General features: G+C 48.3%; 1 protein-coding gene across 3 annotated transcripts in view; it reads right to left on the bottom strand.

Annotated features, from left to right (window-relative positions):
- Positions 1 to 15,457, bottom strand: part of SGCD (sarcoglycan delta) — a 496,907-nt gene that overhangs the window by 42,070 nt on the left and 439,380 nt on the right. For all 3 annotated transcript variants that reach the window (XM_059712937.1, XM_059712938.1, XM_019475988.2), the window contains one exon: positions 13,349 to 13,468. In XM_059712937.1, the coding sequence (XP_059568920.1) occupies positions 13,349 to 13,468 (120 nt within the window). The remainder of the gene's footprint in view (positions 1 to 13,348; positions 13,469 to 15,457) is intronic.

Below are 15,457 nucleotides of genomic sequence, written 5' to 3'. Positions count from 1 at the left end.
TAATGTCCCTCAAAAATGATTTCATCAATGTGTTTCCATTAGCTGGTTCTCTGCCCAATAACTTAATTCCACACAATCAATCAGGAACTTATAAAGCATGTGACAGGATCTATCTAAAGTGTTTTGAATCAGCGTAAAGATATACTCATTAGACTTTTTTTCTCTCTCTCTCTAAGGTGTGGGGTAAAACTGAAGTCACACGCAGCAAGAGTTTAAAGGCACCGATTACTGTTCAACTTCAGGTCTTTTTTTTTTTTAATGAGATGCCGTTCCTTAAGGTGATAGGGTTGGGGTTAGGGTTAGGGTCAGCTTCTGGAGTTTCAGTTGGGTTTCCAGCCCCTTCATCTGCCCCGGAGACTTCCTCACCGCTGCCGGGTTCTGGCTTTTCTGAACAGCCTCATCCATTGCACGTGGTGGTAAAGCACCCGCCTTTCACCCGGCTGTGGATGCAGCACGTCCCTGGCAGCTTTGGAAGTGGACGCAGCAAGAGAGCCGAACTGCTGAGACGCTGGCAACCATCCTGTGATGTGACCCCTAGATCTTGCATGCCAGGAGGCTGCTTTTGCACTGCTGAGTGACGGGCAAATGGGTCCAGCTGTGCAACAGCTTGTGCTGTTTCCTTATGGAGGACAAGAGAAGGACCACCCCGGCTCCTCCGTTTCAGAGCTGCTTTCTGACACGTTGAAACCGGTATATATACAGGAATGGTCGTGCATGTCTGCTTCCGTGCAAAACCGGTGCATTTGGGGTATGCACGACCTGGCAGGCAGGGAGATGGATGATTAAAATCTAACTCAGGCAAACAACATAAGCGGCATCAGACCAATGGTCCATTTAGTCCGGTATCCTGTCTCTGGCAGTGGCAGAAATGGATGCTGTATAGGGACAGCATCAAACTGGATGTTTCTAAAGCAATCTATCCATTATCCACCACGATGGGTTTAGAGATGCCAGAGGAAACATCTCCAGCCGTTCTGTTCAACAGCTATTAATAGACCCGTCATCCAGAAACCCGCCTGGACCCTTTTTGAACCTGGCTGTGCCCTCTGCCTCGGCCACCTCCGTGGCAATGAATTCCAGAAGGGCATAAAGAAGCAGCTTGCATTTGTAGATAAATCAGGGAGTCTTGTGGTCAATGCTCGCGGGCAAGCAACTAATAGGTAAATCAGCTTAAGGCACAAACCAGGCTGCCCTGCAGAGAAATCAGGTCTTTGCCCAAATGAGCATGCACCCGCTTATCTGTAGGTTATTTCTCCCCACCTATAATTTTGACTGGGACAGCACGTTTTGGTTTTGTTCTGTTTGCTCTTTGATCCATAAACCCAGAGTCCACAGAGCATCTTCTGTCGTGCTTTGTAACACAGCTGGGGCCAAAATGTCCTCGGAGGAGCCTCTTCCGTATGCCAAGCTTGCGTGCGGGTCTCTTCTCCTTAGCGTGCTCGCTCGCTCGCTCACTGGAGGCCAAAATTATTTTTTTCAGATAAAGTCATGTATAGCTTTCTCACCGCTGCGGGTTTCCAGACTCTCTCTTATTGATCAGGATGCATTCAGCAAACTCCCTCATTAAAATATCCATGTAACTAGGTTCTTCTTTCTGGGTCTCGTCAGGTCAATACACGATATTCTTAGAAAGTTATCATGCAGCAGGGAAGTAAATCCAATACAACGTAGCCAGTAACGATCTCCGGCTGCTTCTTTTAATTCAGAGCTTTAAGAGCCTTATTCCTCCTTAATTTATGTTCTTAAATGAGAGAACACAGTAATTGCGGTTTCTCCCCTTGTAATCCCATCAACTCAGAATCAATACGAGCTGCATTTCAGAGCCTGGCAATACTAAAACGGCTCTGTTAAGCCACCATATTAAATAAAACATCATAAAATTTCATTCATTTATATTTCATTTGCAGCGTATTGGTCATGTTTTGCCATGACTGGTATGGCCTTAAGTCTTTTGCATGCCCTTTCCTCATGCATTTTTCACCTTGTTATGATTTATGCGAGGACATCCCCTCTCCTCTACAGCCAACAGTTGGGTTTAATGTTAATAAAAAATCAGACTCAGCCCACCTGGCCCTTGCACAAGCCTGCATTCAGCCGGACTACCCCTCTCCCGAAACACTGTTTGCACAAGCGCTCTTTAAAGGAGGAAAAGCCTTGTGCCTCACGGACCTGCTCATGCCACGAATGTATTTTCCTGATCGCCGGCATCGATACGATCAAGACTGCCAATACAAACAATGCAATTTATATATCCACAGTGATCGCACTGTCCTCCAGGTAAGGAAAAAAACTCATAGGCCCCTGGATTTTAATGAAAATACTGCCTTAATATTGGCTTTTCTTTTTTCTTCTATTTTTGTTTTGCCCTAGATGTAGATTCATAGATGTTAGGGGCTGGGAGGGACCTCACGAGATCATCAGGTCCAGCCCCCCATGCTTGGCCATATTGGTGAGCGACAAAGATGGACTAAAACTTGGAAATGTTGCAAGGATCATTTGCAAAGTCTTTATACGTGACCTGACTGAGCCCTGTGAACTACCCCGGGTGAGGCTTGTCCTGTGCCCCTTTGGAGAGCATGAGTTGTCTCCCTGCCCATCTCCTGAGCAACTGTGCAGCCCGGTCGCCCCTCTGCGCTCCACGCGGTTGCAAGGATGTCGGCAGCGGATGCTGCACGTGCATCTCAGCGGCGCTGAGCGTGCCGTCTGGGGGCAAAAGTAGCAGAGCCCACAAAGGGCGGACAGCTGTATGGTAGTACAGCTACTGCCCATCATTGTGGTGGGCATGGGGGGGAAGGCATGTAGTTTCCACAACTCACTCTCCCCTGTCCCGGTAGCCTCAGGGAACGACACTGCACAAGGGGTAGAGGTCCCTTCCAGGTTCCCTTGGAGTGAGGTGTTGCAAGCCGGAGATGGAGAGAGGGAACCTCAATCACCCGGTCCACCGCTGGATGAGAAGGAAGAGCAGCTCTTTAAGGTCTCGCAAAAGCAGGAGCTAGAAAAACTGCACCTGAACCATTAGCGATTTCTTTTGTACATGTTCATTTTCAGCTTTGCAGAAGTCTCCTATGGAGCACAAAGGGGACGATGGCACCAAACAGGAACAAGGGAACTGAACAGAAGAGCCGGTGCCAGCGCTAAGAACAGACGGATACGCACAAAGCCTCCCGCAACCCGTCCTGACCCCTGGATACTTCCACTTTGGGTAGGTCTGGGCTCCTTCAGCCACTTTTCCAACAGTTATACAGCAGCGGTGTCATCAAGGAGCTCCTTTGAAGCTATTCTCAGCAGTCTTGTCTCCAGTAGAAACGTTGCAGAGAAACTAAGGAGAGTGCCTAAATTTAGGACTATTCAGTACGAGTCTTAGCAAGGAGAACTGTGTCTTACCTTGCAGCAAATTGCTGTAAAGGATGGAGGGAGAGCAACAGCAACATAACGTGAATCTCCAGTGCTTTTAAACCTGATTTCAATACCTGGTGAGCGTACAGGATGTTTCTTTGTTAATCCCTATGACATATCATCAATACTTATCTAAGTCTTCTAGTTCCCTTCATCAGGACAAAGGTCACGCCATCCGAACATGCATTGCAGCCTGGACTCCAAACCAGATGCTTTATTTAAATGTTACGCTCATTTTGTCCGCAGTGTGCTATGATGTAAAAGCAAATGCAAGAAGAGCTTCAACATCTTTCTTTTGGATATTATTTTGTCTTCTTTTTTTTTTTAAATCTATCATCTGAATGATAGAGACTTGGGGAAGAAGATCACTTCATTATAATGAACTGAAAATAGTCTAAAGATATTATATATCCTTAAAACAGCCAAAGAAGTCAAATGATTTATTCTGGAAGGGTGTTCAAGGATGTCCTTTAATCATCTAAATTTCCTGAACTTGGATGCAGCCTGAATTTGGGAGAAAGCAAAAAAACAAATGATCCTATTCAGAGTTTGAATTTCAGATTTGATGATGTTTTGCCGTTTTTAGTTTGGTACAAAAAAGTCTTCAAGGAGTTATTGGTGTTAAAAGTATCGAAGCCTTTCTTCAATGGTCTAAACTGAATGGGCTCAAACACAGTTAATGCAGAATTTTTAGTTGCTAATCATCATTTTGGGGTGAAAAAAATGTGCACAGATTGCTATATTCCTTGTTGTTTTAAAAACTGTAGATGATTTGTTTGAACCTGTACTTTCTTACTCTCTCAAGAAGTGGTGGTCCAGGCGGCTCACCTGCGTGCCAATATGACTTCTGCAAAGGTGGAAGCTGAAAGCTGCCCCCTAAATGCAAAGGCAGCTTTGCCAATGGTTTCAACAAGCACAGGATCCGCCCCTAGAGAAGGGCAAAGGGAACATGAGCATCAATGAATAAAATAGATTGTGGGCCAGCTCTTCAGCTGGGGTAATTTAAAGTCAAAGACTGATGTCATGGACAAGTTCAAATTCGTGTAAAAAAAGGAGCTAGCAGGCAATGCAACTTCTCAATTAGTGTAATTTTGCCCAATCTGGTAGAGATTTACCCTGGACAGACTCAGGGGTAAAACTGTACCAAGGTAAGTTTAGATCTCATCTGCTCATATCCATCCCAGCACCCTTGTGCTAAAGGTCGGTCAGGTTTTCTGCCACCAGCTAGTTTTAAGGCCCTGCAACAACTGCCTACAGCATGCGTTAACACCTCTAACTGCTCCAGATCCAGGCGTAAGCTGCATCAGAGTACAAAACCAGTGTAAATCAGACATCTGTCTGTACCACGAGGCGTTGAGTTTCTCTATGTCGGTGTTATGGCGCAGCAGAATTCAGCTCCCCGTGGAAGAAAGACGCGTCTGCAAGACCCAGTCTCAGGAGACACCGCTCTGTGCATGAATGAACAGGGGTGCAGACGCAGGCCGGATGTAGAAGGATTTGTGCTAACGACTGATGGAGGAAAGGAGCAGGCATCTGTAACACCGAAAGGGAAAGGACCTAGAACGAGCGTTCACGCGTGGCTGCAACACCTGACGTTACCCATATTTCCCCGTTGGCCACCACCATCCCATTAGCATAGAGGACGTTGGCTGCCCTGCTTTGGCTGAGATGCATTTGTCAGGAAGCTAATAAGAAGGAAGTTATTCAGGGCAGGGACCGCTGTGTCTTTCATATGTTCTCTACAATGCTGCCTCCGCTGATAGCGTCACGCTTATTAAATACACTTTGCACGGCGCCTACAGCGAAGGTTTGGGAAGGGGGCACCGGGATGGAAGAAAACCAGCCAGGTGTCCTATTTTCAGCAGTGCCTTTGCCTAAAGTTTGCAGACGGGGACGTCTTCTGCTGCTTGGAGATTAAAGTCATGGCTCATGCTGGTGCTATTTATCACGAGGATCGCTGTTCTGCTTTCAAAGCCAGACCCGGTTGCTAGGCCATGCAACAAAAGCTTTTAGGGTGAGTATTTGAACTGCTCCCTTCAGGATCCCTATAGCTGCATACTGCTATGGCCTAAAAGCAGCACTCTTTGATCAGTGCTGTCGCCAAAACAGTGTATTATTTGGTCCTGCTTGCACTATTAGGGCCTCAGCTGTCAGGTCGTTACCGACTCCTGATTGACTGCCTGGATCCAAAGTTCGCTGAAGACAACAGAAGGGCTTTGCATCGACTTCAGACCCAGCCCTGCGTGCACGGTCCCAGCGAAGTCGTGGAGGGGTGCTCCTACATGCACAGAATCCAGTCCTCCGTTGTTCCCCCTAAATCTTCACATTTGCTGGTTTCAAATGCTCCAAAACCCCCAATAATCAGGCCATAGGGCCTGCGGGCTGGATCCTGGCAGCCTGCGAGCCACGATGTCCGAAGAGCGAACGCTCACGTCTGAGAGCAGAGGCTCAAAAGGAGTTATAATCCAGGCGAGCTCGCTCACTGAGGTCTGTGTTAGCTGCTTTAATGTATGATACAGACTCCAACGCACTTGGCACAACAGCCCCAAAAACAACCAAAAAAAAAAGAAACCCAGCTAGAAGGATCTGAAATTGAGAAAGAAAACTCATTTCCTCCTTCAACTCAACTGCAGTTTGCAGCCAGACACAGCAAATGGATCCTCTTTGCTTGTGCCTTTAGTTACTGGTGGACAGGGTATTGATTTCTCATTGCAGCCCTTTTTATTTTGCTAAATGTGATTTTTTTTCACATCACAGCAACGCAAAGAAAACACCTCAGAGCTTTGACAAAACTGCAGTAATACAGCTGAAGAATAAAGATAATGGATGCCGTTTCCCGACTTAGCAGTGCCAGAGGTAAAATCTTTTATCTACAATTGTCAGCATGTTTCACCAGGTTTCTAATTCTTCACTTCACCGTTTTTCATAGCACCGGTAGCAAAATTAGTGCTTGGCTATGACACTTGCATTATTATTACTAATTAGTCACCTGAGGAGCTCAGTCAGAGACCGAGAGATGGTACTGCTCCATTGACAGCACGGGGCCCTGTCTTCGAATCCAATGCCACCTTCTTTTTAGATGCTTTTTTGCACAGGAAAATTGTCACCACGATTAAGTGTTTCACCTTTACAAGGACCCACTCAAGCGATGGCTTCGGGTAATTCGTTCTCTGCAATGTGGGAACTGTGGTGAGGAGGTTTTTTGCTTCTTCCGAAATACCTGCATCAACAGCATCCTCTCTATCAGCACTGGGATTCGGGACCATTTATCCGTGTGTACACGCTTTCAGCCGACACAGTGGTAAGACCATAAAGGTCCAGTTTGCTTGGACCAGGCTTGAACCTTGAACTGTAGAGTTCATATGATGGATGTAGTGGGACGGTTTGGAGAGGGATGCTGCTGCCCCCGGGAGGGGGTTGGACCAGATAACCTCTGGAGATCCCTTGTAGCCCAACTTCTCTGACTCTACGGCTTTGTCTCCAAAGGCACACGAAGCACTGCAGCTCCTTGCAGGAAAATGCCACCTGGAAAGAACTGCATAGGACAACTACAGAGGTCTCAACCTGTACGTCTGAGCTAGGAACAGCCCTCCAAGGTGTGTGCGTGTGCAATGAAAATCTGCTCCGACTCTTGCAAGGTCTGGAAGTGGCATTTGCCTTGCAAAGCGAACAACAAGCCCATAACCTTGCGGGCACGTTTCATAAAGTCAGACCTGTTTAAGGTCCATTATAGTTATGTGCGCCTCAAAAAGGAATCGGTGCTATCACGGCCCATAAAGGCGATGCCAAGAGAGAGCTAACATGCACCATAAAGGTGATGCCAAGGGAGAGCTAACATGTACCATAAAGGTGATGCCAAGAGAGAGCTAACATGTACCATAAAGGCGATGCCAAGAGAGAGCTAACATGCACCATAAAGGTGATGCCAAGGGAGAGCTAACATGTACCATAAAGGCGATGCCAAGAGAGAGCTAACATGCACCATAAAGGTGAGGCCAAGGGAGAGCTAACATGCACCATAAAGGCGATGCCAAGGGAGAGCTAACATGCACCATAAAGGCGATGCCAAGAGAGAGCTAACATGCACCATAAAGGTGAGGCCAAGAGAGAGCTAACATGCACCATAAAGGCGATGCCAAGGGAGAGCTAACATGCACCATAAAGGCGATGCCAAGAGAGAGCTAACATGCACCATAAAGGTGAGGCCAAGAGAGAGCTAACATGCACCATAAAGGCGATGCCAAGGGAGAGCTAACATGCACCATAAAGGTGATGCCAAGAGAGAGCTAACATGCACCATAAAGGCAATGCCAAGAACTTCCTAAAACAGTTGTGGTACAAGACTGAGGATGAGGAAGGGTTGGTTTGTTTAATTTTAGCATTTAAATTGGGCTGGAAAGCATGCCCAGCCCTGCAGAGGTTCCTCTATTCCTCCCTGGTCCAGACAATAGCAGACCCGCTGACAGTGTTTGTGGATGCAAAGCTGTTGAGACAGCTGGGAGAGTTTACCCAGAGATATTAGTTCATCACATTCATATTAAATTGCAGCCTCTTCCTGACCAAACTGAAAAGTGCTGAGGGCAATGCAAATGGCTTTGTTGTCCTCCCTTGGGTAGTGGCAATCCAGCTCTTGTGAACAAAAGGCTGCAAATCCCAAACAGATTTCAAAAAACAAACCTTTGGTTCAAGGGGATGGTGCTGAGTGCCCGCGGTGCCGGGTGTCCTTTAACTGCGGCCATGCCGGGGCCAGCGGCTTTTCATCGTGTCATTTATTTACTAAAACCTGGACGGTCTCTAGCAAATGTCTTGTGTAAATGAGAAAGTTGAATGTGCCCTTGGAATAAATTACTAGAGACCCATTCATAAAAGAGCAATTACATCGCGGCACCTGATACTCTCTTCGGCTCATCCAAGTAAATGGGCCTCACCGAAAACTGCTCCTCGTAAAACAATCTAAGAAGAGAGATTTGGCTGGGAGACAAGCCCCACTATGAACACCTCCAAAGGGGGGTCCTTCTGGACCCCCATCTAGGGACCTCAGACCTGGAAACAGGGGAGTTTTCCTATGAACCAAATGCCATAGCTCCTCAGGAGCAGTGACTACCCTTTGCACTAGTCCACCCTTTGCATTTGCATTAGTCCACTCTTTGCACTTGCATTTAGTCCTGTGGACTAAATTGAGAGAGCTCCATGTAGTCTGTAGGAAGAAATGCAAATGCAAAGAGTGGACTAATGCAAAGGGTAGGCATTGCTCCTGGGGAGCTCTGCCATTCCCTAGAGCAGCGGTTCGCAACCTATTTGGACTTGTCACCCTTTGTTCGACACCGGGCAATCCTTGGGGAATGCCACCTCTTAGCCTTAGTGCTTATCCCTTATGCCAGAAGGGTTGCTCTGAAGCCCACTATAATCCATGGAAGATCCTGTGCTTTAATAAGCTTTGTCACAGGATGAGAAACACCCCGCACAGCACATCGCTCCAGTGACACAGCCATGCTCCCCTCCACCGTGTCCTGAGCAGCTCAAAGCTGCTGACCAAAACCACCTCTTCAGCAGAATAAATCCCCTCTGTGTGGTCTCCTTTTTAAAAAACCAAACCCTTGTAATTCATCTTGGTTTCCAGCAGTATTCAATGAAAAACTTAAAAAGCATCTGTGCGCTTTCCAGCATAAATGTTAATCACCAAACTTCACTGGCAAGTTTCCCTGAAAGCCAACTTGGAAGTATCATCTCCAAGAAAAGATGTCGTGGCCTTTAGGAGAGCTGATACCGACACGTCAGCTGTCATCATCTTAAAAGGCTAAATTAAACATCTGACCACAGTTTAATTTCTGCAAAAAATCCATGCTAATTTAAACTGCTTTAGATTTAATTAAAAATGCTTTTGTATTGAGCTAATAATGTAACTCTGGTAATGAGTATCAAGTGGCATCTAGAGGGCATATTTAAAAACTAATCTGGTGAATAAATAGAGCTAATTAACAGTTAGAATAATGCTTTATGATTATCCTTTGTTTATAAATGCTGTTGCGTTCAGTGTGTTATTAAATGAAATTGGTAATTAATGCATATCAAAGATATTTTTCACTGAGCTTGTATTAAAGGCTCTCTCAGACGCAACACCTTGGAGAAGAGCTGCGCTGGGTTTTAGGGGGAGGAGGGAAGGAGGCAGGGAAAGGCCACAGTCTGGTTTCCCCTTCATGCACTTGCCTAGCCCCTTGCTGGGGCTCTTAGCACAGCAGCGGTGGTCGATCCACACCTGCCCGCTGAGCACGGGGCTGCACATCTGGCTGGAGGTCCAGAATCACCCCAGGGCCTGGCCGGTCTCCAAACTAAGTCACGACAATGGGTGCATGTTCAAGGCAGGGACCCTCAGCATGCAGGAGCACCAAATCCCTTAGCGGTGCATACGGAACAGGAGATCCAGGGTCTCAGCCCCCTCCGTCACCCCGCGGGGATTTGAATCGGTGCCCCTGGACTGATAAATGAAGCACGCTAATGACCCCGCTGCAAGCTAGGCAGTGCCCAGCGCGCTCTCCGCCCCTCCTGCCGAGGACGGACCACTGGTATGTGGGTCCAGGAGGAAAGTAAGTTAGAGCAAAAGTGTCTCCGTAAAATGACTTCTGCTCTGGAAGGGCGAGATTGTTTTACGAGATCTTGGGGTCTCATCTGGTCTCTGCTCCCACAGAAATAGAAAGTAGACTGGTGTTACCTTACCATTTTCACCAGTGAGTAATGAATGCAAGGTGGAGCACGCCGGGTAACATCTGGCCTGCGGCCCGGTGGCTACAGCACTCTGCTATAAAGCAAAGGACATGGGCTCAAACCTCCTTGGACTAAGGTCTTCCACTCCCTGGCCTAAGCGGTGGTTGGGGCTCACCGTTTCCTTTCCTCCAGCCAGCACATGTGCATTTTGCCAGAGATGGGAGCAGCACGCTGGACCGTGCTTAAGTGCCCGATTACTGCAGTTTTGCCTGTGCCACGGAAGTGCACAGCGCTCAAATAGGATGGAGCTTGCTCCCAGTTTCTCACTGTCCATTCTGTCACGTGGGGAAACCAGCTCAAGCTGAGGGGTTTGGGGGCAGGGATAATAAATACATTAAGAGCTGGAAGATGCAGAGGCACTGAAGGCTGCAGAAGTGCCCAAGAGGGAGAAAGCCCGAGTGAGCCATTGCTGCGGCTTCCCAGGGCTCCAGCAGACACTTCCTTCACCGCTCTGGGGTAGTACAATATTACTGGCCTATCCCAGCAGCAAACGACTACCCCCTTCCTTGCACACCTACATGCATGTACATGCACACCTGCACACCAACCTTTGCACTGTCTCTAGCATGCAGAGGCTCAGCTGAGTGATGACGGGTTTTAAACAGACAGGCCAGACTGGCCGAAGAGCTCAGCTGCTAGTTAGGCAGGCAGACGATGGACTCAACACAGCCAAAAGCTTCCACTTTTCCCCAAACTCCTCCAAACTAACTCATCATCGCTGTTGAGGATGATTGTCTTCCATGACTGTCTTGTGTGTGGGTCTGAAGATAACTAATGAGGCTTATCCAGGACCGACAGACTCTGTTGAAGCTCGGACACATGTTTCCGTTCAAGGTGGGTGGCTCTGAGTCCTTGATTTGGTCCGCGACACGCTGTGTCTCCCACTCCCATCTTTCCATCTCCTATCATTGTCGGGAGGTTTCAAAGTACTGAGATCCTCGCAGCAGACTCTCCCTCCGTTTGGGGCAGTCCTGGGTGGAGGACCTGTCCAAACTAACTACAGTCGCTGTGAAAGCTGGCGAGGGAAGAACTGGTCTCCAGGTGTCCTCTTTATGGCTAAAAATCATCATTCAAGGGGTGCTCTCATTCTGTAAGCTGCACCGATTGGGGACCTCCAAAAGCCGCATCCAAGGCAGCCTGCACCCTACTGCTGCCCCTTCTAAAGGCCCTTTTTGGGGGGGTTTTCAAGCCTAAGAACCTGAAGCTGAAAGTCAGCCTCTGCAGAAAGCCCCGAGTTTCTCGCGATAAGGTTTCGGCACCTTTTCACGGAGCAAACTTTCCAAAGCAACTCTGCACCAAGAACAAAAAGGAAGTCATTCTCGTTAACAAGATGCAAAGCGGGCCGTGCATCCAGCGCCGCTGCTCGAACCTCCGCAAGGCGACTTCCATGCCGGATTGCACTGCTCCACCTCCCGCTGCAGCGAGGACTCACGGGGCAACAAGAACAAGTCAAGATCATTTACCAAGTGTGGCTACGCGTCAGCCTGGGCAGAGCTCAAACCCTGGCACAGCAATTAGAGGAATTTGCTCTCGGACTAGGTGGACCAGCTCAGGTCTGCATAGAAACGCCAACCGGGCACGTGGTGCAGCACTTCCCAGCATAGCAAGGCATCCGGGGAGCTGCTTCTGGAAGCACAGCAGAAACTCACACCGATACGTCTAAAACTACCGTGGATTCCTCGACAGCAATTCAACCAAAGAACAGGCACTTTTGGAGCTGCATAGTCTGAGAAGCAGTATTTGCAGAGGTAGAAAGCTCCTGCTTGTTATCTGCTAATTATTGCATTGCTAAGAAAAATAATCTGAAATCTCTTTGTGCTTTAAGATCTCGGGAAGAACGTGTAGAGCGATCATGTCCTCAACTTATCTCCCCTACATAACGGCTGACACGAACTTGGAGAGACGCGCGGTGACAGGAGATGCGTGTGAACAGCTTAAATTTGTGGCACGCGGCTTGCAGCTTCAAAAAAGTTTATGTCTGCTGGAAAGGTCCTTTTTGATTTTCTAATAAAGGAGACACTGGAGCTGGGAAAGCCCCAAATTTGACCCACAAAAGCCATATAAACTTACATAGCCACATGTATATGTTTCCACATAAAAAGTGGCAGATATAGATAAGTTCATTACAGAGCTTTGCAGGTGGTTTCATGTTTTAGCAAACATATAAATGCCGTTTCCCCCCGCTAAAATATAACCAGTTCTCCACTCCACACTCACAGACAGAGCCAAATAGACAGCACCACGGTGCAAAGCAAAGGATGTCGAGCTTCCAAGCTGGTACCAAGATACAAATATTTTAAAGGTATTAACATCACCTTAATGGTTTCCTTTCCACCTAGGTTATGCACACATACACAAAAGAGCTTGATTCCTACTGAGTAACGCTTGCATCGACCTTGAAAGAAGGACACGATGCAGGAAACTCGGAGGACATGGGTGCTCCAGGCTGCAGGGGCAGAGAGAGATGAAGCCCATGTTTGCAGGGAAGGGATGGTAGGAGGTTAGCAGGGGCCCCAAAGGAAGCAAAGCTAGTCAAGAAGCCGGCACCGCAGAGGGACTCTGCCAGTCGAGACTGGTGCGCGGAGGGAAGTTCCTGTCCACTGAGCTGGGCGCTGGATGTATTGCATGCCAGCTCCCTGCATGGGTGCCCTATGACCGAGCACCCTTTCCAAGTGCAGAAGCCACTTATTTAGCATGCACTAAGCATCCCATGGGTCCCTTCAGGGGCTCAGCGTAGAGTAGCCAGTGCACCTCTCCTAAAACCAAGCAGCTCTTCTAAAACACTTGGTATTTACTTTAAAATAAATCTAGAGTTTGCAGAAGAGTCCAAAGCAACAGATCTGGAGCCCTGAGGTCTGCATTCATCCACAGGACAGTGGCTGTGGGCATGTCCCATCATTGTCTTTCACCTTTACCCAAAGGAAAAAGCCTCCTAACTCTTTGGCCCTTCTGCTGAGACTGTCAGACCACGTACGCGACAGTCCCTTCTCCTCGGGGAACTGGATTGAGAGCAATGTAATTTGGAGAGACTGGCAAGCAGCCAGCACATGACAGCACGGCTCGGTCACAACCAGCTTGGGGCAGGTTCAAAGCAAGGATGAAAAGGAAAGGCTTGTTTTCAAAGAGAATTGACACTTGAAAAGCATTCAGAGACAGCAGTAAAAGAGTTGTCTGGCCAAAGATGGGTTACCTAAAACTCGCAACCTCTCTGCTCCGACTACCACTTCGTTGTCGTCTGCCGAAAACAGCAACTTTCCAGATGTGGTTTTGACCTCAAATTTTTGGCTGTGTGCTTCCACGGCTTGGGGACCTGCAAGAGAAGAAAAAACTCAGCATGTGTTTCCTCTGGGGTGTTTTAAAGAAAATAGTAAGGAAACTTTATAAGCTGAATAGGCCCGAGCGTTGGGACTGTCCTAACAGCTCTGCCGATACAATCTCAAAATGGATAGACCTGTCACCGAGGCCTGTCCCCTTTAGAGTGTGACCGGGCAAGGAAATGGCAATAGCTCGATATTTTTGGCAGATATTTCAAACTATTACAAATTGTTTCTATTTACACTCTAAGCAACAAAAACACTGTGCAACTTGGCACGACTGGGAGTTTTTGCTGGATGAAAGAGAAAGCACGGGATGTTCTGGGCCAGGATGCATGGGCACGGGCGCAACTGGATGAGGATCCAAGACCTGCAAGGCTCGTTCGCACGAAAAGGAGAAAACAAAGCAAGTCTGACCTCCCATACGCAGCCTGGCTCAGTGCTGTGATGGGTTTCTCGCTTTCAGGCAGAGCCAGTGTACCTTGAATGACAGGATGCTGGCATCAATACAGTCCAGTTCAAAACCAGCATCAAGCTTAGGGACAAACACTTCATTTTCCTGTGTAAAATGAAGGCTTGGTCCATGCCCACTGGAATTGGCGTGGGCCACATGAGAGCCCGCTGCCTGCTCCAGCGCTGCACGGTGCCTTGCCAACACAGCACCCCTCAGCGCTGTGCATGGGACAATGTGAGCGGCAGCGTCTCTAATATGCAGGAAGTTTCCTGGCTGTCCAAACTTTCCCCTCATTTAGCTCTCCTCTTCCTTCTCCTGCTTCCCCCCGGGATGCATGCTGATGATGGAAAGCCCCGGGCCGTGCTTTCTGCTGGGCAGCCCAACACGCGTTCGCTGCCCGCCTGGCACTTGCAGCACAAAGCATGGGCAACTTGACCTGAGCAAAACTTTGTACCAGCCAGCTGAACCGTCCTCTCAATACCCCAGCTTGTGCAATGCAAAGCTCTCCGGGGGCGCGATACAGGGCAGAACAGCCAACGGGACTCGCGGGTTTTGTCGCTGCCTGAGCCAACTCTCAGACAAAAAAGAAATGAAATTCAAGGGTTCAGTGTTGCTAAGTGTGGCCTCTCATGGCACATAGGAAGCAGACCACCCAGAACTAGGTAACTAGATAAGACCGCTGCTGTCTACCCATGCAGTTTGGGGAGTCCAAATGCTGCCCGACTACACCCGCTATTCACTGCGTGGGTGACGGCAGGTGCAGGGAAGTGTCTCGCCACAGACAGCTCATCACGTTGGTGCTCCATCGTCTGCACCGGCAACCTGGGAGCAGTCTGCAGTTGGCCGAGGCATTCGATTTAAACCTAGAAAGCCCTAAATGGAGCCAAGCTAGTGGAGAAGACGGCCGCCCTCCCCAGGATGCCCCATGGCAGCCGAGATTGGCAGAGCCGATTCGGATGGAGATCACTGCACTTCCAAAGAGGGGAGCAGCTGGTAGCACGTTCCCTGTTCAAGGCCTCCCTCAGCTTCGGGCCACTCCTGTATATGAGACCTGCTGCAAAACCCAACCTTTCCCCGAGGCATTTAAGGAGAAGGTGGGTTGAAGAGTATCAAGGTTGTTACTATACTATACTATACTATACTATACTATACTATACTATACTATACTATACTATACTATACTGTTATTACTGTCATTGGGATTCAACGTCTGAGCTATGGAGCAGGAGGTTATTAGGGAAGGGTGTGCAGCTCTGTTGTGTGTCATCGTGCCACTTTCCAGGACATTTAAATGCAGGCAAAGGCACTCCGAGCATGCCCAGAGCAGCTCCCGCAGTCCTTATGCATCTGAATGAATACAGCGAGGCATCTGCATTGCACGCAGCCATGGGAGGAAGGGACATTTCCCCAAAGAAACTGCCTCAGAGGGCTTCACTGAAGCTTACACGTTTCCTATCCAGTTGGCTATCATGTTTCCCAAGTTGGCATTGATGCAGTGTACACCAGGGGTGTCAAAAGAGTCCCTGGCTAC

This window comes from Alligator mississippiensis, chromosome 9 (assembly GCF_030867095.1).
Source record: "Alligator mississippiensis isolate rAllMis1 chromosome 9, rAllMis1, whole genome shotgun sequence".
In the NCBI taxonomy this organism is placed as follows: domain Eukaryota; kingdom Metazoa; phylum Chordata; order Crocodylia; family Alligatoridae; genus Alligator; species Alligator mississippiensis.
The sequence above is the reverse complement of the archived record's forward strand: the minus strand, read 5'-3'. Positions and strand labels throughout refer to the sequence as shown.